At 45.3% G+C, this 24,066-nt stretch overlaps 3 protein-coding genes across 4 annotated transcripts in view; all 3 read right to left on the bottom strand.

Moving 5' to 3' along the window:
- Positions 1-9,637, bottom strand: part of LOC118284620 (FXYD domain-containing ion transport regulator 3) — an 11,301-nt gene extending 1,664 nt beyond the window's left edge. Inside the window, exons 1-7 of the mRNA XM_035607890.2 lie at positions 9,475-9,637; positions 2,358-2,414; positions 1,210-1,239; positions 821-841; positions 602-676; positions 417-453; positions 164-207 (exon numbers count right to left, since the gene is read on the bottom strand). Coding sequence (XP_035463783.1) covers positions 164-207; positions 417-453; positions 602-676; positions 821-841; positions 1,210-1,239; positions 2,358-2,391 — 241 coding nt within the window. The 5' untranslated portion in view covers positions 2,392-2,414; positions 9,475-9,637. The remainder of the gene's footprint in view (positions 1-163; positions 208-416; positions 454-601; positions 677-820; positions 842-1,209; positions 1,240-2,357; positions 2,415-9,474) is intronic.
- A 1,423-nt stretch (positions 9,638-11,060) lies between these two features.
- LOC124850929 (uncharacterized protein DDB_G0271670-like) lies at positions 11,061-12,002 on the bottom strand (the record flags this gene model as incomplete). Its single annotated transcript, XM_047336793.1, has 1 exon — positions 11,061-12,002. A coding segment is annotated over one exon (942 nt), but the record flags the coding sequence as incomplete, so codon positions are not given.
- Positions 12,003-19,886: 7,884 nt separating this feature from the next.
- On the bottom strand, positions 19,887-23,903 carry LOC118319693. 2 transcript variants are annotated; one of them, XM_035650638.2, is made up of 6 exons: positions 23,632-23,903; positions 23,063-23,181; positions 22,161-22,408; positions 21,711-21,858; positions 21,057-21,179; positions 19,887-20,970 (listed from the first exon to the last, which is right to left on the bottom strand). In XM_035650638.2, exons 1-6 carry the CDS (start codon positions 23,652-23,654, stop codon positions 20,903-20,905), a joined length of 729 nt encoding a protein of 242 aa, XP_035506531.1. In that variant the 5' UTR covers positions 23,655-23,903; the 3' UTR covers positions 19,887-20,902. The 2 variants fall into 2 exon arrangements, with proteins under 2 accessions (XP_035506531.1, XP_035507156.1); XM_035651263.2 differs by having other exon boundaries at positions 23,671-23,896.
- Between the last annotated feature and the right edge of the window lie 163 nt (positions 23,904-24,066).

The raw sequence follows: 24,066 nt of genomic DNA on the forward strand, positions 1-24,066 counted from the left end.
CAGTAGAGGTTGACAAATATTCTAGTACAACCTCTTAAGGATATTTCCTCGACATGTGTTTTTAAGACTGATGCATGTTTGTGTGGATCCAGCCATAGTCTTGGCTGGTTGGCGGGGGGTGAGGGGTGTTAGTTGGGGTTGCTGCTCGGTGAGTGTCTGCTACCTTGGTCATTGAGCATCTGCTGAGCATTGCTTCCCGTCCTCCTCCTGCAAAGAGAAGAGAGGGGAGAGAAACAATAAGACTTCTATGATCTTCATCAAGTGCAACTTTTGTTCATGAAACCTCCTCCATCTTTGGCAACCTGGTCAGACACACTGCTTTTACAATATAATATTAAAAGTAACCTGCTGAATTTCCTCTGTATTTACACAACTGTTGTTATGTTTTTTTCATGTCTAACTGTATGAATTATTACCTCTTGTCCTGGTTGAACTTGCATCTGCAGTGGCCACCTGGAACGAAAGAAAAGGAGCAGCGACCTTCTTTTTAGTACCTGTGTGCATTTGAGCACGGTTCGACAGTCTTTTTATGACTGTGTATCTGTGCGTGTGCTTCTGTTTCTGTGTTTGTGTACGACTGTGTGTGTAATTTGCATCTTACTGAACAGGATGGTGATGCCAATGAGACAGAGGACGGCAGCTAGAATCAGGCCTCCGACGCGCAGTCTGTAGTAGTCTGCACAGACAGACCATGCTCACCATTAGAGAAGTCGAGAAACTACAAGATTACAGCCGATGGCACATATATATATTTTCCAAAATAAAAATGAATGATGAAAATTTAAAGAACAAAAAACAAAGACACAAAACAACGCCTTACCAAAAGTAAATGGGTCTGCCGCTGTAGGAAGAGAAAAAGTGGAGCATCAGTTAGGAGCTGGTGTGATGAGGACATGCAGGAACGTTGAACAGTGACATAATAAAGTCAAAAGTACAAACAGAGACGAGCGTACACAATGGCCTAGTTTAATCCCCTCACTAATGATTAACACGGCTGACAATCGGGTCAATACATTTCAACTTAGAACAAACATTAAAACTCAATCTTAATCAAAAAAGTTCAGAAAGCTATCTTCCAAGGAAACTGTAGAGATCCTTTTCGAGTGAAAGATATTGACTTTGACAGCTCAAATGATGGCTATAGGTGGTGACGCTGACTGAGAGATCATTTTAAAAAAACAGGTATTGGTGAAAAATCAGCGCACTCACAGTTCTCCTCTGCAGACACCAAGGACACAACTGCAAAAGAGTGGAGAAACAGAGAGACGCACACGTTAACAAAGCCAAACACATCCCGAGGCGGCTCATTGTGTCAAATGCAATTTACCAAGGTTGGAAGGAAGAATTAAAAAAAACACCCACAGGCTGATGTAGAATTACTGTATACACAAGGTCGTAATACAAATCATTTCACGTTCCCTTTTCATTTACGTAACACTGCAGCAGCTTACGTAGCTCTCGTCCAACTTTCCCTTTACTGTTACCTGTGAGGACACATGTCTGGTACGAGTGAAACAGTCAATGTCAGTGAATGAAACACCTCTTACATCACCGGCTATTTCCTCTGTCTATTTCCTCCCCACCACTTTGTCTCCCTCGATACACCTGAAGCTAAATGAGGACGTGATTACCTTCGCCCTTCCAGCACTTTAACATTCTACTTATGCCGTTTTCAGACTGTTCCCCCACCCCGGAAAATGCACGGACGGAAATTCCAGACATCCGTCGGTTTGTCGTTCACAACATCAGGAACATTTATGCAATTAGGGCGAGAAATGGCGCCGGTGCAGAACGCCCATTCTCTTTGCCGCGTATTTTTCACGTGGCCTCAATCGGATTTTCCGTCTAATTTACAAAGGTGGGTTGGCAGGAAAGAAGGTTGCGGACATTTGTGTTCTCACATACAGCCCCTCCGGAGAAGTCCGGGTACATGTCTGGACTTCAGTGTCTGTCTGTAAGCAGCATTACAGTGATGGCGATTTGCTTTCTTGCAAATTATTTTCATGGGACACATTATCATACCAGATGTGCAGGCGGTTTAAAACAAACAGGCAGCCGCTGACAATTACTGTCAGTCATACATGTTACTATAGATTCTTAAAAATATAAACACTTGAGCGACGGGGCTGATGGAAGGCAGCTCAGGAAGCGTTTCCTTCATAATGGGGAAGTGGAACAAACGCGTACGTACAACCGAGCGACCAAAAGTTACAACAGCATTTTTACAGTGCTGTTGACTCACGTTGTAGCTTTTAAAAGGAAGAAGTTGGCCATGAGGGTTATTGGGGAATAATAGTGTTGTTGTTTTTTTTTCATTTCATGAAAAACTGTGATTACATCAGAAGAGTTTTACTCACGTGTCACCAACACCAAAGCACAGATCTTTGACATCTTCGAGCTTGAGGCTGTTTTATCTGTGGAGATAAATACAGTGATATCAATATTAACAATATAACTACCAATCAAGGAGGCAATTACACTGATTGTGTGCTAATAATTTTTCCTATGGAGACTGCAGCAACAACCCTAAACCCTGATTAGGGTTTTCAAAATTGCATGTATATTGAAATTGACTACTAACTGGAGCTTGCCATTTCATTAACGCTCCAGTTGTATCAACATGGAGCAAATAGAATCACCTCCAGCCCCAACGATAATCGCATTTCAACGTGTGTGTGTGTGAGCATGTTGCAGAGCTGATGACAGCGCTAGAAAACTGGCTCGGACTGGCCAACAAAGTCAACAGACGTGTGATGCAACATTTAGTCTCTGCGTGTGCTCCCAGGGGCACTAGGAGGATTTAAACACACAAAGTCATCTCTCTTACACTACGGCACATACGTCCGACCCCCTCCGAAAGCACACGCACATGTGATCGAATTTACATCGGCATCAAAAGTGGCCTCTCCGTCTCTCTTTCACACTCAGACGCACAAAGAAACTCGATCTGAAGTTGATGGGTACAAAGTGCTCTAATGGAGCCTCAACAGGGGGGGAAGCCGAATCTCTCTGGGTGACGTATTGGTCTGCACACGTGAATGCGTCAACCTTCTTTCAATATTACTTTAATATTTATCATTAATATCAACCACACAGGCTTAATAAACCGTAGATAACATGAACGAATCGCCGGTTGCGACTGTGCAGATTGTTTCTTTTTATTCATTCGATTTATTTGCTTTCGTTTGCTGAAGAACCCCCCAAAAAATCTATGAAAACAGCATTAAGGTCCAGTCACCCTAAAAAAGACATCCCTGTCTCTAATGTCCTTTTGATCGGCTTTCTAAAGAACATATAGATGTCGAGCGCTGTGCCTCTTTTGGACACAAAGCCCTCTGTCCCTAAATATTTCCAGTCAGAGTTTTCCTCGGGGCTGAATATACAACATGCACACTTCCTGACGGGCCCAATTACGTCCCACGCGATCTGATTGAGCTGCTCCGCACGGCGTGGCCGCCATGTTTGAAGGGGCAGCAGCAGAGGTAGTGGCGTGCAGTGCTGGGGAGAGACACGCCCAACACAGTGGTGATTTTCCGCTTACTGCACTTTTTTTTCTTCCGCTCGGCGCGCTCCACGGTGGAGACTAGCCAGCGCGCCGTTTCAAACACGCAGACACTTGTCAGTGACTCTCTAAAAAAGAGAGGACAGACACTCGTATATTAAACTTTTGTGTAAATCACAGTCAGGCGTGCCACCTGCGGTTGCCAGTTGCACCGACTGGATTCCGGCCTGTTCAGCGTTACGGTCTGTCTGTACTGTCGACCTTTGGGGAAAATTGGAACCTTTTTCTCATCTTTGATATCAGCTTTTTCCTATTTTAAATGGGTAAGATTAAAATATGGACAATACAAGTGACAATACAGCTGTAAATGAATCAATTAAAACCAAGAAGATGTAAGAGTATAATCTAAGCCTCTAGGGATTGGTGCCATCCAGCCTCATTCAGTGTCTGAAGAGAAAAACACCAGTGACCTTTGAGAACCAATGATCAAAAAAGAAAGGAGGATGGAAGTAAACCAATGTGTCTTCCTCGTTTGGCCGTTGGTACTGTATTTAGAGTTTGGCACAAAAAAAAATTGGGAAACAGACGAGCAGGACGGGCGCCTTTCCTTCTGGTGCCGCTCCACAGCAACCCGAGGCGACGCAGAGGGAATGTAGAAGGTTGGGAATCGGGCCAACAACCACCACTAGAGAACGGTTTCACCTCAGGAGAAAGACAAACAGAGAGCAGGGAGGGAAGAGGGCGAGGAGGAAGACACAGAGGATGAGGATGACAGTAACTGGAGAGAGAGAGAGAGAGACAGGAGGACACAGAGGGCAAAGTGAAGGTGAGACCGTCGAGAAGCAACAAGAGTGAGGGGGGGTGAAGCAGAGAGGCGAGAGTGTGAAAAGGTGGCGCCTGTGCCTTCTTGTTCCAATCTGAAGATCATTTTCTAAAGCAAATGTTAGTGTAAGGTGGAGCTCCAAGCGATGGAGGCGTGCGTTAAAATGTGCCGTGTCCATGTACTGTAAGAAGGACAACAGTAGAACATGTGCTTGACGGGAAATAAAACTGTTGCAGCAGATATCATAGTAAATATATACATATATATATATATATATATATATATATATATATATAAAAGAGATGTTGCCTTAGGTTCCGTGTGATGGCCATTGTTCAGTATTTCCTGACGTTTGAAATGAGTGAGTCACATTCATCAATCATGAAAGAAACTGCTTTTTGCAGCCACAACGTGTCCTGTCGACCGACTATAACCACTATGTAGTGGGGGAAATAAAATCTATGTTATGTCTATGAAATCTGAGGAAAATAATGAAATTCCCCGAAGCCCAAGGGGAATATATTCATCAGAACCACAAGGTGTTTTGGTAATTCTTAAATCAATAGTCGCTGTTTTTCTGTCCTGTCTCTCACTGCATCTCTCTTTTCTTCCTGTCCTTAGTGCTGTATTCCTCTTTTTTTCCCCCCATCTCTTACTCTCTACACCTCCTCTGCTTCCTTCATCTCTCTCTCTCTCTCTCTCTCTCTCTGATACTCCTTCCCACTTATGTGAAAAGCTTTGAGAATCGGCCGTTTGTTGGAGTGCACTCGTTCACACTGCTCTTCTGTTCCTGCCGAGCCACTGTCTCGTCTCTCCAGCCTCTCCTCTACCGCTTCCCTTTTTCTGACGCACTTCTGCACGTCCCTGCTCTTTTGTTGAGTCCTCTCCACTCATTTATTCCTTTCCATTTACAAACTCCCAGCAGCACAGGCTTTCGAGGCCCTGGGCCCGCCTCACGCTCATGCTCCAGCTACTCACACCGTCCTCGTCTCTGTTCCGTCACACCCGTCCTCTCCCCTCCTCGCCTCCGACGAGGTTGCACAATAAGTTACGAAACGGTTGTAATTCTCGCGCGCGGCACCGTCAATCAAACACGGTGGACAAAAACACCAGGAACGCTTCATCTCCACGATGCAGTACAATTCAAGAACCCCACACAAACTACAGCCTGACGTGAAAAGTCGCGTGAACGCCACCTCAAGTCGGAAGGTGCAAATTATGGATTTCACATCAAATTCTTTTTTGCCAACATTTGATTTGTAATGTGATATTAAGTCGTAATGGTTAGCTGCTATCCACATAGTGACCTAGATTAGCTAGACAAAAAAATTCATTATTATTTACACCATTATCACACTTCTTTGCTCTTCATCATTATGCAAATATTGGAAATAGGTGCCAAAGAGCTGTGTAATTGCGACTTAATAACTCGGGAAGTAGGAACTCCGGAGGAACATATTAATGCACAATCATACCTCCACCAAGGCCAAACAATCCAAAATGTCTGAAAATCAAGAACCAAACCATATTTTCTGAGAAACTGAGACATTCTGGATCAGTCCCTTTAAACGGATTCACAACAATAGTTCAAGTATTTCCAATTCAAAATGTCTCACACAGAAATCTTTTGAATATCCATTTTAAGATAATTTCGGGATGAGATGTTGCTACTGATCTCTTCCAAAGAAAACCATAACTATCTGCATGCCTGTCAAGAGAAGAAAGGATTCCTTCTCCGGGGCAACATGAACGTGTTCTGTAAATTTCACGGCTGCTGCCACTACAAGATTTCCATACAACTAATGTTGAAGAGACTTCTTTTCACCATGAGGACGTGGTACTCTCTTGAGCTTTTAGTCAATTTTTTTCACAATCTAGAAAGAAGTTATTAAAAAACATCAAAACTCGGTTAATGAATGACCGACCAAAAACAATATTTTTTAAGGTCCGGCAGCTAGCAAAGCAAAAATCTTTGTTTGGCATAAGGAAAAGATGTAAAACGTGTCTCCATTAATGTGTAAAGTGAGTGTGAAAGTACAGACAAAACAAACTCTCACGCTGAGGGTGAGGGACACAGACACACAGACACCAGATGGCTTTGAACATGAGACTAGTGTTTACTACTCCCCTTTTTGTGACCAGGTTACGTGACAGCATAAACACACAGACACGCCTCGAAATAGACTATGGGCTATAGAAATGAGGAGCAGTGTTCTGCCACATCGCGCAACACTCATATCCGTTCCCTCACCGGTCAATTCTTGGAGCCACAAATGTTTGTGTGACGATGTGAGTGGTGTTGGCAGGTATCACATGAATCTGTAATACGATATGTTATCTGTTTGTGTGAATGAGAGATGTACACTTGCTCATCAGATATAAAACACAATGCACATGGTGTTTGTGTTTGTGTGTGTGTGTGTGTGTGTATGTACATGTTGTATGTGAATTCATCTCAAAATCCAGAGATTTCATTTCTGCTTCCTCTATCATGTGCGCACGTGACTGGATGTAGTGTAGTGGATGTGGTGTGTGCACAGTGTTTGTTTCTATTTTTCCAACATTCACCACACCCACCCCTTTGAGTGCTGGACACCGGTGTGTGTGTGTGTGTGTGTGTGTGTGTGCGTTCCTGTACTGCACTGCACTACAAAGACAGCTGCCTATTCTCAGCGACATTATTTATTCCCAAATTAGAAGCACTGGATTCCAGTGTGCAACACATCCACTATCACACACACACACACACACGCACACACACACACACACACGCACACACACACACACACACACACACACACACACACACACACACACACACACACACACACACACACACACACACACACACACACTGGGAATTTGTCTTTTTGTTTTTCATGACTTCAGCAGCACACAAGTTTTCCCAGGAGTTGAAAGGCCAGAAATGCGACCGATAAAGCTCGTGACCTCAAATTCCTGGACTGTTAAAGACAAGATGGTTTTTTTTCTTCGCTGTGGCTGTGGCGGGGTAGATAACGGCAAGAGAGCAGTGATGAAGTTTCAACAGACGCAACCAAAGTTTTGAAAATAACAGAGGGGAGAGGGTGGGACGAAAGGGGATGGAGCGAGAGAGAGAAAAGCGAAGTACAAACATCAAGTAAATACGAGTGAGCAAGAGTGGGAGTGAAATGCAGGGGAGTACGGGAGGGAGGAAGGCAGGAAGACGAGGGAAAAGAGGTGGGACACAAACAGAGGAGTGGAGCATACTAGAGACATGAGTCAGAGTCACGCATGGTAACCAGACTAGCAGGGAGCTGCTAGCAACGGACTTCATGCTCCCCAGGCTGCAGGCCTGATCGGCGGATGAAAGGAGGGAGTACATTTCCATCATTTCGTCTCGTCGTATAACCATCAACCCTGCGCTAACTGACAACCATCGACTCTTAATAAACTTTCCAAAGGACGTGAATCCTGGCGAATTCTCTCTGCCTCTAACATGTTCGCATTTTATACTTTTGCAGTGAGCCGTCGCCGTGTGGACCGTTAAACAAATTAGGAAAGATCCGCTGCGTCCCTGCCGAGCTTAAGATAAAGGCCCTGTGGTCACACCGGGACTGAACTGAAGGTCACATCCCCCGTTATATAAAATCAATTGTCTTCTTGTCGAGGTTTCTAAATTTGTGTGCCGTGACGAAAGGTGAGGAGAAAGCGTGTCTCTCACCTCCCATTCCTCCCAACGGTGTCTCTCGCCTGTCTCTTTCTTTTTTAAGATCGGAGGTCACGCGGCGCGCGAGGTGAGGACAGAGAGCTAAGTCTGTCTCACCTGAGGCAAAAGGACAGGATAGCTCCGCCTGAAGCCGCCGTCGTTCACCCCGTCTCCATCTCTGTCTGTGACCCTGTGACCTCACTCGTCTCTCTTTTCACGCGCGGTTATACTTTGCAAGAGAAGAAGAGAAATTAAAGCATTTCATCCACCGTACATATGTGCTGTCACACTTACTAATGTGCAACAGATCTTATCACTGTGTCTGCACGTGCTTCAACATCGGGCCCATGCGAGTATAAGCTAAAAGGATTATTGATGGCTTGACCAGTTCCCTGTTTAAATCAATGACCTCAAGTAATAACAGCAAATTTCTCAAAAGTTACAAAACTCTTCCTGAGAATGTTCTTCTACCACCGCAAACCAGGTATATTGGGGGCTAACAGTTGACCCGACAAATAATAAAAATCAATGTAGGGTGCCGTCCGCTCGTCTCCGCAGTTCTATGTCATACACAGCTCCTGTGTCTGTCCTTGTCACAATCTGTCCTTGTGCCCCGCGGTAGCAGCAAACTGATAGGACCGTGTGCCCTCTTATCAGCTGGCCTTTTGACACACACACACACACACGCACACACACAGTGTTCAATAAAGCATGTGAACAGTGTGACATTATTGAACATTTCCTCAGCGGGAGCTCCTCCACTGGATAAGGGAAAAAGGTCTCGAGCTACTAATGAGTGTCATAGTTTGATCCATGATAACTGTGCCAATGCATGCATCATGTATTATATTATAGCACACTCAGTTCTACCCTCGCATGTGGCATGGTTTGAACCAGGACCAGCGGCACGGACAGACCCAGTGCAGCATTTTCTTTTCTTTCTTAGTCACCCGTTGTCTTTACGCCGGTGTGATCGGAGCGCGTGAGGCGCGACTCCATCATTACGCACGTCGGGTCCCGGGGGCGCGCGCAGTCCCATCGTCGTGGCTCCGGTTCGGGGCTCGAGGACACAAACGTCACCCAATAATGTCACGGTGACATTATTAAAAAAAACGAACAACCTGTGACACAATTATGCTGTGTTGCACTTCCGCCTTTGTAAACGGCTGAAAAGGGCCAAAAAAAACCCCCAAAAAAACCGTGGGTAAATCTTCTTGAGCGTCGTATTTCGTTATAAATCGACTTATTGAGACAGTTAATTAGAAAGTACGTCGATTCGTTTACTTGTCTTCCTGCACCGAGTGACACTGGTCGGCGTTAGAATTCACCACACTTTCCATATTGTGCGTCAGTTGCCTCCGAGAAAGAAAAAAATGCGCATATTTGGAAAACTTCATTAGGAAATGTCGTGGAAAAGTGAAGAGATCACGGGCGGAGCGAGTCTCGCCGGTCGACACCTACCTTTGGATACGTTGTTCCAGCTGCGACAAACACGAGGGAAATGTCTATTTCTCACAGGCACGACGGACGAGAGAGTGGGGGGCAGATACTTCTCCACACTGTGCGCGCCAACACCCTGCCTGCTCCACTGACGCTCAACAGGTCGGAGCTTCTCTTGTTTTCTCTGCTTTTAGAAAAAGGGGGCTGAGTTTAAAACAGGGGGGGGGGGGGGGGCTGAGCAACGGATCCGGGGTCGGTTTCCTGCTGCGGCCGGAGAGGAGAGGGGGCGTGGAGGGCTGATCCAGAGTCAGGACCGAGGAGGAGGAGGAGGGGGAGGAGGAGGAAGAGGAAGAGAGGGAGGAAGAGGAGGAAGAGGAGGAGGAAGAAGAGAGGGAGGAATGGGACGAGGAGGAGGAGGTAGAGGAGAAGGAGGATGAGGAGGAGGAGGAGGTGGAGGAGGAGGAAGAGAGGGAGGAAGAGGAGGAGGAAGAAGAGAGGGAGGAATGGGACGAGGAGGAGTAGGTAGAGGAGGAGGAGGAGGAAGAGAGGGAGGAAGAGGAAGAGAGGGAGGTATGGGAGGAGGAGGAATGGGAGGAGGAGGAGGAGGAGGAGGAGGAGGGGGAGGAGGAACAGGAGGAAGAGGAGGAAGAGAGGGAGGAATGGGACGAGTAGGAGGAGGTAGAGGAGGAGGAGGAAGAGAGGGAGGAAGAGGAGGAGGAGGAGGAGGTGGAATGGGAGGAGGAGGAAGAGGTAGAGGAGGAGGAGGAGGTGGAGGAGGAGGAGGAATGGGAGGAGGAGGAAGAGTTAGAGGAGGAGGAGGAGGTGGAGGAGGTGGAGGAGGAGGAAGAGGAGGAGGAAGAAGAGAGGGAGGAATGGGACGAGGAGGAGGAGGTAGAGGAGAAGGAGGATGAGGAGGAGGAGGAGGAGGTGGAGGAGGAGGAAGAGAGGGAGGAAGAGGAGGAGGAAGAAGAGAGGGAGGAATGGGACGAGGAGGAGTAGGTAGAGGAGGAGGAGGAGGAAGAGAGGGAGGAAGAGGAAGAGAGGGAGGTATGGGAGGAGGAGGAATGGGAGGAGGAGGAGGAGGAGGAGGAATGGGACGAGGAGGAGGAGGTAGAGGAAGAGGAGGAAGAGATGGAGGAAGAGGAAAAGGAGGAGGAAGAGGAGGAAGAGGAGGAGGAGGAAGAGAGGGAGGAATGGGACGAGGAGGAGGAGGTAGAGGAGGAGTAGGTAGAGGAGGAGGAGGACGAGGAGGAAGAGGAGGAAGAGAGGCAGGAAGGGGAGGAGGAGGAGGAGGTAGAGAAGGAGGAGGTAGAGGAGGAGGAAGAGAGGGAGAAAGAGGAAGAGGAGGAGGAGGAGGAAGAGAGGGAGGAATGGGAGGAGGAGAGGGAGGTAGAGGAGGAAGAGGAGGAGGAAGAGAGGGAGGAATGGGAGGAAGAGGAGGAGGAAGAAGAGAGGGAGGAATGGGACGAGGAGGAGGAGGTAGAGGAGAAGGAGGATGAGGAGGAGGAGGAGGTGGAGGAGGAGGAAGAGAGGGAGGAAGAGGAGGAGGAAGAAGAGAGGGAGGAATGGGACGAGGAGGAGTAGGTAGAGGAGGAGGAGGAGGAAGAGAGGGAGGAAGAGGAAGAGAGGGAGGTATGGGAGGAGGAGGAATGGGAGGAGGAGGAGGAGGAGGAGGAGGAGGGGGAGGAGGAACAGGAGGAAGAGGAGGAAGAGAGGGAGGAATGGGACGAGTAGGAGGAGGTAGAGGAGGAGGAGGAAGAGAGGGAGGAAGAGGAGGAGGAGGAGGAGGTGGAATGGGAGGAGGAGGAAGAGGTAGAGGAGGAGGAGGAGGTGGAGGAGGAGGAGGAATGGGAGGAGGAGGAAGAGTTAGAGGAGGAGGAGGAGGTGGAGGAGGTGGAGGAGGAGGAAGAGGAGGAGGAAGAAGAGAGGGAGGAATGGGACGAGGAGGAGGAGGTAGAGGAGAAGGAGGATGAGGAGGAGGAGGAGGAGGTGGAGGAGGAGGAAGAGAGGGAGGAAGAGGAGGAGGAAGAAGAGAGGGAGGAATGGGACGAGGAGGAGTAGGTAGAGGAGGAGGAGGAGGAAGAGAGGGAGGAAGAGGAAGAGAGGGAGGAATGGGAGGAGGAGGAATGGGAGGAGGAGGAAGAGAGGGAGGAAGAGGAGGAGGAAGAAGAGAGGGAGGAATGGGACGAGGAGGAGTAGGTAGAGGAGGAGGAGGAGGAAGAGAGGGAGGCAGAGGAAGAGAGGGAGGTATGGGAGGAGGAGGAATGGGAGGAGGAGGAGGAGGAGGAATGGGACGAGGAGGAGGAGGTAGAGGAAGAGGAGGAAGAGATGGAGGAAGAGGAAAAGGAGGAGGAAGAGGAGGAAGAGGAGGAGGAGGAAGAGAGGGAGGAATGGGACGAGGAGGAGGAGGTAGAGGAGGAGTAGGAAGAGGAGGAGGAGGACGAGGAGGAAGAGGAGGAAGAGAGGCAGGAAGGGGAGGAGGAGGAGGAGGTAGAGAAGGAGGAGGTAGAGGAGGAGGAGGAGGAAGAGAGGGAGAAAGAGGAAGAGGAGGAGGAGGAGGAAGAGAGGGAGGAATGGGAGGAGGAGAGGGAGGTAGAGGAGGAAGAGGAGGAGGAAGAGAGGGAGGAATGGGAGGAGGAGAGGGAGGAGGAGGAAGAGGAGGAGGAGGTAGAGGAGAAGGTAGAGGAGGAGGAGGAGGAATGGGAGGAGGAGGAAGAGGAGGAGGAGAGGGAGGAATGGGAGGAGGAGGAAGAGAGGGAGGAAGGGGAGGAGGAGAGGGAGGAAGAGGAGGAGGAGGTAGAGGAGGAGGAGGAGGAGGAAGAGGAGGAGGAGTGGAGCTCTGATCTTTGCTGGTCGAGAGCGAAGATGTCGAAGTTTGCCGATTGAAGTAAATGATGTGCAGTCGAGAGAACAAAAAGGCAGAACAAAAAGATGGATGACGATCATTTTATCGTACGCCTGCAATGCTTGAACATACTGTACACACAACTCGTATAGTGATTGGAACTTATTGGAAACTCTATAGATCAATAACTGCTCTTTTCAGTCAAGGAAACAAAGGTCATTGAAGGTCATAGACTGGAACCATTTCATCTGCCGTAGGATATGTGTGTAACAATAACAACATAGACAAACTAGTTCTGTTGGTATAGTGATGTAGTAACATTTATTTTAACGTCGCATGTCAACACCAATGGTTTTCTTATATATTGTCTTCAGCCGACTCTTTCAAGTTTGAAATGCTTTGACCAACTTTCACCATTTCAGGAGCTATACGCAGCTTTGTCGTATATAGTGACTAAGCCACACAGACTAAATATGTTGCTTTATAGGAATAAACGTGAATGTGAATGACTGTGATTTGCATATCCGTATAGAATAGTAGATGATTCAAGAATTTCTTTTCACCAGTGACATCATCGAGGAGGTCTATGAGGCTGCTTTCCCCATCTCTGTCAAAATCAGCAGCACCTTTTTATTTTTGATAAATTACATTTCCTTTCACACGTCTGCAGAAGTGTGATCATGAGAGCTGGTGTGTTTCCGCCGTCACGCACCCGATCCCTCCACCCCTGCCCGTCAACTCTTCTCCCTGGATGAAACCGGTTTGTCGGGGCGAGGTATCAGATTTCACTGTTGTCGTCTTCCACCTTTCTGCAAGGTAAGACAAAAGGGCGGGGCGGCATTTGCATGGCAGTTTGTGAGACAATGAGCGGGGGATCGAGCCGCATGTAGAGATTCAGACACACGAGCTTGTGCACACACACACGATTGCCAGTGAGGAGAAAGAAGGGAAGAAAAACTTACTTCTCCTTTCTGTTGCATCGGTTGTCTGTGGAGGCAAAGCAGGAAGTGTCACTGAGGTTAATGCACATCTGTTTTAATTACATCTCCGATTACACGTGTGCTAGCACGGCTCTATTATATTTAACATTGTGGCTCCGCATGATCTAGTATGAAGCTAATGTCTTCTGTTCCTGTCTCCACGATTTCCTCACAGGTTATACTTTCTTGTCAACCCATGTGATTTTGCAGCGCACTTACAGAGTATAACACTGAGTCCTCCAATCATCAGCAAGAAGGCACAGACCAGGCCTCCAATTCGTAGCCTTTCATAGTCTGTGAGAAAAAGAATGGTAGAGATTAACACTCCAAAGCAAAAGTATTGCATCTTTAAATCAACAAATTTGCAACAATCTAAGGGATCACATGATAATCTGCACTTTTTTTTTATAATCCATACAAATGAGTGCGACTATAAACTATATTGTAGATCATGAGAATTAGTAGATAAAGGTGTCGATACTTACTGTACACAAACGGACCTGCAGGCCAAACACAAGAGGACAAGAAGAAATGAGAAAAGACAAATTCTGGACATTATTTATTCCAGAAATGCTTAGACGTTGGCCCTAGCAAACACATTGGTGGATGTTAACTAGCCTGCTGCTTCAACATTGGGTTCATTGTGTTCATCGCAGAGACGAAAAAAAGAAGATAACAGGTCTTCATAAACCAGTTCCACGACAAACCAGTCTCAGGACAAGACGAGGGGAGAGCAGAGTTGCGGCCTTACTTGCTTCAGTTTCCACGAAGAGGGTGAAAAGCGCTGCAAGAGAGCCAGACAAATAAAATGTTAATTTTGATGAGCGGGTGTAGTTTTGCAGGAAGAGCTTGAGTCCCCTTCACAGTCAGCACTTTTCACAAAATGAAAGAAGAAACCTGGCATTTAAATAAAACAATAAAAGATTATTCTTTGGTATCAGGGTCATGGGAGGCTTCTCACAAAAAAAAAAACACTTAAAAGTTCATGCAGTACAGTTGTGTAAACTGTAGCCTGATACCCAACACTTGTGTGACACTCTTATATGTTAGAGATTCACATTCTTCGACTGACAGCTATCATTATCTCCGGGGGGACAGACAAGGATCCACGACCTTGAGACCAAATGAGGTGTTAACCTTGTTTGAAGCAGATACTGAGAGGTCCTTTGCTCTCTCTCTCAGCTCCATCAGATTGAGTCCATGCAGGACACTGATGACAATGACATGATGTTTGCACATGAGTAGGAGTAATCTGCTGAATATTGTTTTTACCTGCTATCACAGCCACGAGAGCGAGATGTCCCATCTTCAACACAACTAACAGTCAGACAGGGAGAGAGAGAGGGACGGAGGGGGGGGGGGGGACACGATTGTGAGACAGGATAAAAGAGACGATTTTTCCCATCACATGCATTCAAGCAACAAAGCACACGCTTCTCCCTCTGCCCAGGAAGGGCGACCTTGTGGGGTGAGGGGTCAGCGTCTCGTCGGCAGGGATGCATTCTGGCTGTTTGGAGAGTAAACACTGGATCATTTTTTGTCTCGGCGTGAAACGCAGCAGGTCTCCGGACCACTTTCCTCCAAACTCTGCTCAAAAACCACCAAATAAGCCCCAACGCATCAGGCCAAACGCCGTCATGTGCTTTACAGTAAGAGGGAGAGTTCTTTTTCTTCCTTCCAATCATCATGAGGACTTGTTTCTTTTTTACTTTATAGAACATAATGTACCTACGATTTCCAGTGGCACCTCAGTTTAGTTACTGACTAGAATCATAGTTGTATAATATGCATTAATATGCATATGCAAAAGTATAGTCGTGAGATATGTTTTGTGAAATTAACAAGATAAATAATCTGCCATTGCTGATGTTATTGCTTTACTTAGGTTTGTCTGGTTTGTGTGGAACAGACTTAAGCCACCAGTCTGTTAGTTTGCTGAAAGAGCTTCAAATAAATTGGTTTCACTGCTTTAAGTCACTACAATTTCAGTGATGATGAATGTGCTCTGACTACATGGGACTATGTGACCTTGGACACCCTTGAACCTCCCCCAAGGTTAGATTCACTGCATTCCTCTCATTTTTCCTCATAGTTTTTCCATTCACACACAGCTCTTTGTGACATCCCTACCTGTGCTATTGAAAACAGGCAAAGCAACAAAGTGAACTTAGCGATAGATAAAACAAGTGTTTGTGCCAAGTCTGGAAAAAGGAGCAAATACAGTTTTTTTTGTCTTGCAGCAATTTACAGTGTGCACTTGTTTTTGTTATTTAAAGAGACAGAAATGAAAACAAAGATAATACAGAGACCCATTATCGTCTCTTTTGTGTTCCTGCCATCATGACCTCTGTCACATGGTTCTTGTTTTCAGTTAGCGTGACACTAGTCAAGGTCAAGCCTTGCTCTTTCAAATCCCAAATCTTAAAATGTCTCCCACTTCTCAGACGACAACACAGCAACGCACAGGACAGAACAGAACAGATTTTCTGCTTTGGCTAAAAGTGTTTTTCAAGATAAATTCAATTTTGGGGTCAATTTTTTTATGGCTGTTACTGGCCAGGGTCAAAACTAGTCCTTAACGTCTCAGTGTTACCTTCAGTGCAACATTCTCTGAATACCTTTTGATCAAAACACTGCCGTGCTAGACATCTTAAAAGTAAAGAAAAATTATAATAATTAAAAAATAGGACGAAATGCAAAAATTGCAAAATGCAGGCCCAAACACAAAGAAGTGCAAGCATCCTTACGGGCTGTGTTGCATTAATACAGAATTTCATTAGGTACAAACAAACACTTCATGCCCTGCTCACATGGAGGAATACATTAACATTGATTTGCAATAAAGTTTCTTCACATTCTAAAGTCATTTAAAAAACTGACCTCAACCTGCCACGTGTTTCTGTCCAAAAACACTCTCTTTAGCACTAAAACTACTAATAGTTATTCAATTAGAATCACAAACCTTACGATTATCACTACACAAAAAGTGACCTTGACCCCAAACCCTGATTCCAGCTGTGCCTTGCTCCACCATACCTGTGCTTACCTGAGTTGATGGATTCAGGAGCTGCGGAGTGTGTGTGTGTGTGTGTGTGTGTGTGAATGTTCCACGGCGCTGCCTGGTTAAAAGGTATGTCTTTTTTCTACTTCACCTGGATAAGTAGCGCCTGCTCCTCCTCTTTGTTTGGGATATAAACTTTTGTGTGTGTGCGCACGAATCCAGTGTGAACGCGAGGGACGCGTTGTTGTGTGTGTACAGGAAACTAGTGTCAATGTTATTCCATAAACATCAGAGTGTGTGCATGTGCATACAGTGGGAGGGTCCATGACACACAGTACATACAGTAGTTAATGCACACAGACGCAATATTTTAATGTTAAATCTGCTTGGGATTCACCAGCAAGATTGGTCTGGCTCACCTGTGACAGTCACGGAAGCCGTCGCGTCGGCGAATCACAGAATCAGCTTCTCTCTGTGGTTTTGTCTGCAAGGCCACAGACGGTATGGGAATTGGTGAAGAGGGAGAAACTGCAATAAGATGAAGCGAGATGTCTCAAATGTCAAAGGGGTCGGTGGCCGAAACTTTATAGATACAGAAAAAAAAACGATTTCCCGTCTTTTCAGAGGTATTTTCGGGCGCGAGATGAGACTAAGATGGCGTGTCTGTGTTATACATTCCTCCTCTCCTTCCGCTCTCATTTCCCTTTTCCCTCCACTGACTTTATTGTTCCGCTCCCTGCTCCTCTGCCAGGTATCCCAGGTATCCCCCAGGGCTCCTCTCTCTGTGGAGCACTTTTGCGCTGCGCTGGTCTAACGGTTGACGGGCACGTTCCTTTTACCACACCTACATGTTAAATTGATCTTGATTCATGTAACTCCTGACCTTGCCTTGAATGTCTTGCTTTTAAATTGTGAGCTGTTGTTTGCTCGAGCCTGTGTCAGTTTTGATTGATTCCATTAGCGCAAAGCTGAGCAGGTGAACGTTCATTTTCAGTATTATTCTCATACAGTGTATGTATGTGGGATGTAGATTTTTCTCGGCGTCGCTCCTCATCCGAGCACCTTTCGCGCGCGCAAAAAAAACACGTGTGAAGAAATATGCGAGTGCATTTGTCGCTGCAGTAATCTGCGACTATTTATAACGTTTCTTGTCACATACTGACAAAGCCGTGGCATGCATCGGCCTCTCGAGGAATGATAATAATGCGAGGACAGAGGCGATAGACAACGACACAGACACAGTTCGAGGTGTGTGCGTGTGTGTGTGTGTGTGTGTGTGTGCGTGTGTCTGAGTGATAATACAATAATTTGACAGCAGATAGAGGGGCATCCAGTAACAACGCAGCAGAGAGACACAGAATAAACACATTTTCTGAAGCTTCACATTTGCCTCTTCACTCCGCCTCATTTTCTCATATTATTTCATCAATTCATTTATAATAATAAAAAAAAGCAACAGTAATCTACACTTAATAACCAATTGTGACAGTATTGACACAGTTTGGTCATTCCATTAAAATCTGAAGGGATACATTTCTTTTACAACTGATCATACGAGCTTCTAATTCTTATTGTAATAATTTCAGCCTCTTTGGGTATTGATGGATGTAGCAACTTAAACTGATTCATGACAGATAAAGGTTATATATATGATGATATATGATAGTTTGTGAAGGCCAGTGGAAGTGGCTACAAAACACCCACCCAGAAACTTGTTCTTAACAATCTTAGTTGCCACGCTGACTAGCAAAACGGATCCATCTGCTGCTTATCCACAGGACAAAAATGCATTTAAAAAAACACGCCTGAATTGCAGCTAGCAGGTTGTCGACATGGCTGCTCCTGTGTGGCCCATAGACTGTATGAAATAAGGTGTCGCGCGCGTGTGTGTTTCTGTTTTTTACGGCATTGTGGCGGGCAGGCGACGGGTGTGTTCACTGTATCATCAGGGAGAAAACGAACGCGCCCACGCCGACGTCATGTTGACATCACTGCTGAGCTGAGCTGAGCCCCTCTCGCTTTGTAAACGTGAGAAGAGAACAGAGAATCTCTGATCTCACCCCCCACAGAGAGAGAGTGTGACTTAATTCTCGGCTTAGGAAGTTACTCAACTTAATCTTCACATAGACAAAACAGTTAATGTTTAAAATCTCGTGTATATAACCTTTAAAGGTCCTCTTGAGAAACACACAATGAGAAAGGTCGGTTATCAGTGGAGTCACACACACACACACACACACACACACACACACACACACACACACACTCACACACACATTCACTAACTCAGGCATCTGTGCTCCAGTGGTATTTATGGTATTTGTCCACAACTTACTATAGGGTTGAGCTCAAGGTCAATAATTAATCTTTTAGGTAATAGATAGTCATTTGTATTTTGTTTTCTTGCTTGCAAAGTCTTATTTGGAAACACAAGAATGTAGCCTTCACTGTTAGCGGTTGGTCCTCACATGAGCGTGCTGTGTATTTAGACAGCGTTACAAGATGGCCAGAGTAAAGAAAAGTAGAACAAGACAAGAGCAAACATCACCGCTTCCCAAATAACATCACGTTATTTTAGAGCAAATGAACTTTTGTCGCGCACACCTCATGTAGAATGTGACCAATCACATTGCATCCCGATCACTGTGAGACTTTATATTTTACAATATGAAAAACCCAGAACAGGACAAAAGCCATCATGGAGTGAACTGAGCGTGAAGCGGAGCAGCTGAGTCAACACGTTGCTCCATACTACTTCTGTTGTATCAACTAAAAGATGAGGGAGAATTGTGTCCCGCTGACTGCCGTGTGTGTGTGTGTGTGTGTGTGTGTGCGTGTGTGTGCGTGCATGTGTGTGCGTACATGTGTTTGAGTGTGTGTTTGTGTGTGTGTGTGTGTGTGCGTGTTTCGCAGGCTGTCCATGCTGCTCCATCAGGTGTCACAACAAAGTCGGGGGAATATGAATGGGAAAATCAGTCAAATGGCACTTGTCACATTCATTGTTAAACGCTCAGTTAATTGAATTCTAATGTAAAGTTGTGTGCGTCTTTGAATACGAGGGAATTCGGTAACGACACCTGATCATTAAAACAATAAGTTGAAGTGCACGGTTTGGTGTGAAAAGGGACTAATTAGCAGCTTGAAGAAATCACTAAAAGGGAAACTTAATTTCATGCCATTTCCATTTTAATTATATGCTGAAATGCCTGTAGTTGATAATAAATCCTTTAGCTTTCATCACGCTGGGCCATGTTCCATAAGTAAAACAACACAAAGACATAAGGACAGAGAAGGACAACAGCCAATGAGTGTGAAGGTCTTGATCCTGACACATGACTTCACCACCAGGGGGCGGCAAAAATCATGTGTCTCCCTTTACTTACTTTATGTCGATCGCACCACTCAAATTATTATGTGCACAAATAAGTATATGAAGAAATGTTTGTCATCAGTGATGGTATATACTGTACAATATGTACTTCATGTACCACAATGTAACATCCTGTAACATCCAGTCATTCAGGAATATACAGAGTGATTCAAATAGGAAGTTCTGGAAGATTCAACTGTGAACCGGTTTGGAAGAAACCATTTTTTACAGTCAAAAATCAGTGCAATCTGTTTATTTAGTAATTAATAATTTTTTTTGGGACATCATACAATTTTATCATGGTCATGGGCCACGTAGTAACAGCGAGCTCTGATTCGCAAGTACATCTCATGTGCAGGGTCCATGATCAACAAGAAAAAGAGAACAAACTATGAACATGAGCGTATTCCAATAATGTAATCATGAAAACATGTAAAGAAATCAAAAGGCAGAGCAGGGTGCGCCAATAACAAGCAGCAGCAACAACAGACAAACAAACACATCCCTGATTGTACATTTAGTAACTGTGGTATTAATAACTATATTGCATTCATGTTAAGATGATGACTTAGGACAGTTTAGTGCAGAATGCAAATACATGAAAATACTCAAAAGACAAAAAGGGCAACATGTACTTTTGTGTTTGTTTTAAAGAAATTGACTGGTACTGTTATCTCTACAGTGAGTGCTTCCCTCAAGTGGACAGACTGTGCAAGTGCAGCGGACTAACCTGGTGGGACAAGCACAACAGGAAGTCTGTGAATTCCTTACCTCTATGGGTTTGTTGGTTTAGAGCGGTCGGTCGTGTGTGCTAACACAAAAAGCTGCTACTCTCCCGTTCCTCATTTGCGGACGGTCTGCAGACGTTTTTGTTTTTGTAATGGCCCCTACCCGGCACTTTCATAACCTCCCTGCTTGCAGTTTTTTCTGTAGTTTAGGATGCAGCAAGCAACGCTCACGTGGGCAAAAAAATATTAAGCATTAAGGCCAAACATTCATACAGACTGTTCGTCAAACCCTGGCTTTTTTTAAAAACTTCACATACTGCTTTACCCACACTATAGCTCCCAACACCGGTCTATTGTTTGAAGTGCTCACCTCAATTATTGAGGGTAAAACCAGGAAATTAATCGGGGGTCCCACTGGAGCTGGCCCCGAGGATTTAAAAACAGAAACAGATCATTCCTGCTGTGTCCTCCGTTGGTTAAAAGGTGAAGGGAACCCCACCTCGCGACACCTTCATCGCCTCTTCCTCAGTTTTCTGTCTCCTTTGAGTTCTTCGCCACTATTGTGACCATGTCATCTTCTGTTTCTCCTGCCCCTGAAAGCACATGAAGACATTGAGCAGTATTTATCAGTGTCAGTATGAGCATTTCTCTCACGCCAGTGAATTGAAGCGCTACTTACCCAAGCACTTGCGGCACCTCTCAGGTCTCCACAGCATAGTGTAAGAGAGAGCGCACACCAGCAGGATACCAAAGAAGGCTCCGATGGCGCAGCCGATGAGAACGGCGTAGCTCGCGCCGTTGTCTGGGAGAGGAGGACAAAAGTAAAGGGGATGAGGAAGAAACGGCAAGAAAAACGGAAAGACGGATGTTTGAAGACATGGTTTTATGTCCTTTATCTCCCTTTGAATATTATTTTCAGTTCTAACAAATAGTAAGGTGAACTGATCAACTAAAGATCTATATTTTTAATAAGAGGATTTGCTCACCAGTGACAGTATTATTGAAAGCCTTAAAGGTTTAATTTCTAGCCAATTAGCTCCTATCTGTGTGTCTACAGGCAGTGCAACACGTGGACTGTATTCAGGGACTGCGAGTTCAATTTAAATATGCATTCTGTATTGTATGGACATGCTGGGGGATTAGAATATGAGGTGAGATCTAATTGATGCCCAGCCACATTCACTGTGTCATACACTGTCATGATGGAGGCAGATGAGGGCGGGCTACACCTCAAGACGTTGCCTTTAGTGCATCTAGTTGTTGTTATATGTAAAAAAAAAAAAATCGGCAATATTATTTGAACTATTCAACAATGAGGAAAAAGGGTCTTCACCATAAACATGTAGGACAGCGACCAGTGTATCAGGAGTGTTTGACTGTTGACATACGACTCGTGTGCCGTTGTCAGAGACTGAGGCTCCTCTGAGGGTCCACACCGCCAGGGACTCGCCGTTCTTCATGTCACAACCTCCGTAGAGAGCCTGAGGAGTAAAAAATAATATGACTGTACACTGTGCCCTGCGTGTAACTTGTGCCTAACCACAAACTGAGCCATGTTCCAGGAAAAGGCTTTAGAGAGTGAAAGCTTGGCGCCTCCTCTTAGTGTAAAGATGTTTCAATAGAGTGCAGGCCCAGATTAGGAAATGTCGAAAAGAAATATATTTGCAATTTGCAATTGAACAGTGAACTTTTCAACACACTAAAATAATCCATTTGAGTGTCAGTGAGGGGGAGAAGAGGACATAGAGACGAGACCAAGTAGGGCGGACAGGGACCACCTCACCTGGGGGACATCTTCCAGGTGGCCACCGGGGCAGGTGAGGGTGTAGCTGCCGTGACTACCGTAGAAGGTGAACGAGAGACCGGGAGAAGCGTCGGGCACGCCGCAGCTGAACACCGCAGGTTCCCCCAACGCCACTGTGACGTCAGCTGGCCGCGTGCTGTAACCGAGAGCTGCGGGGTCGGCTGCTGAAGTGATGGTGGTGGTGGTGGTGGTGGTGACAGGGAAGATGGTCGTGGTGGCGTTTTGAGCTGGAACAGTCAATATGTTGAAGTAAGGCATGTGTGTCAGAGAGGAATAAAGCTACACTTAAAGAAAATAATGTGAATAATTGAATAAAATCAACTTTTGCAGACAATTAAACGCTTATTTAGTGTGAAATCTGCTGAAATGATCATTTTTTAAGTGATAATTATCATTGTTAAAGAAAAATCGCGATTTTCACCCGTGACAGTGTTTCAACAAATTAAATAAAAAGAGAAAAATATGTCCTGTTATATTCCTATCAAATGATTTCTTGCACAATTAAACGTAGGCAGTTTGTCCCGATCAGAAAAACCTTTGTACGGGTCAAGAAGCCAAACACACAGACACAAGGAGCCGGAGGCCGGACAGACTAGACACGATGAGCGTGGGATCTTGCACAACGCGCTGTGACAACACACACAACACCACTCAGATTCTTTGTTCAGTTGAGTTGCGGTTGTGGTTCGTGCGTTGGAAATGAAATGCAATCTAAACCTGTGCCCTTAGTGGAAGGGTGGATTTATTTTGGAAGAGAAGAACGAGGAAGTGAAATAGAAACATTTCCAAGGAGCTAAAATTCCTTCATTTAATTAAGGGGCTGGAAAACTAAACCTTGTCACAAATAAATCTCATACTAAATAAATCATGGAGTTAGTGACCTAGGGAAGGTGTGGTGATCTGGAGCAACGTCAGGAGCAGCAAGCAGATGGGAGAAATCTCGGCTTTCTTCTTCATCTCCATTTTTTTACACTCTGTCCTTCTTGTTCCCGAGATTAACCTGCAAAGATTCCAACAACGTAACTTTACTTTTCATACAGCAACAAAGGAAAACAATACATATAGTAAAAGTTGCCATTATTTAAAGCTTTTTTCAAATTGATTTGAGAAAGAACCGTAAACCGACATATTGTAATAATCTTTTCTTTCACACCATCAAGACCATCAACTGGGTCAGATTGGCCTGAGGAGTATATCAGCCATGAAATCACATGATTTCATATTTATTAAAGAAACAACAAAAATGTCACACTTCGATTTAGACTGAGAAACAAACATAGCATCACCATTTTATACACACTCATACGTAATTTATTGTTCAGCCCTTATCACTGGTTCTCAAGTTATCGTTTTCAGAGTCAATATTATAACATAACCCCCACTCATTTGTCCCCAAATCCAAGAGTGCTATGGCAAATATGAGGAACGAAGTAAAAATAGAATCAACCACCTTGCAATGAACAGAAGGACCATCAAATCACTCACTAACCGCGAAATGAACAGGAACCTCCCCAGCAGGCATGCAAGTGGCTTCCTTATATGAAGACAAGTGTTTAAAAATAAAAATGAGTCCTGTTTCTTCTGTTGAAATGATCCGCTCTCGAGCCTTCCCTATACACTTTAATGCCTCACTCCATCCTCCCAGTCTAAGCAGGCGGCAAATAAAGAACAAGGCATGCGAAAGAATGTGGACGTCTTCCTGATATACAAGCCAGATTTCTGAGAATGAGAAACAGGTCGATCTGGCTCAGGCTCAGCCTGAGCCATTAATAGCTGCAGACCTCAACATCAGCTAATGATAGAAGGTTGTTTTTTCCCGTCGCGCCTTTACTTTCGCTTCCTTCGAGGCCATGACCCTACAAATCCAAGAGGTTTTTTTTAAACG

Source organism: Scophthalmus maximus, chromosome 1 (genome assembly GCF_022379125.1).
Source record: "Scophthalmus maximus strain ysfricsl-2021 chromosome 1, ASM2237912v1, whole genome shotgun sequence".
In the NCBI taxonomy this organism is placed as follows: domain Eukaryota; kingdom Metazoa; phylum Chordata; class Actinopteri; order Pleuronectiformes; family Scophthalmidae; genus Scophthalmus; species Scophthalmus maximus.

Coding starts and splice junctions, on each gene's coding strand:
- LOC118319693 (XM_035650638.2), bottom strand. CDS start 23,654: ATGGTCCTTCTGTTCATTGCAAG. Junction 22,409..23,062: donor GATCACCACACCTTCCCTAG/GTCACTAACTCC, acceptor TGACTGTTCCAG/CTCAAAACGCCACCACGACC. Junction 20,971..21,056: donor GAGGTGCCGCAAGTGCTTGG/GTAAGTAGCGCT, acceptor ATGTGCTTTCAG/GGGCAGGAGAAACAGAAGAT.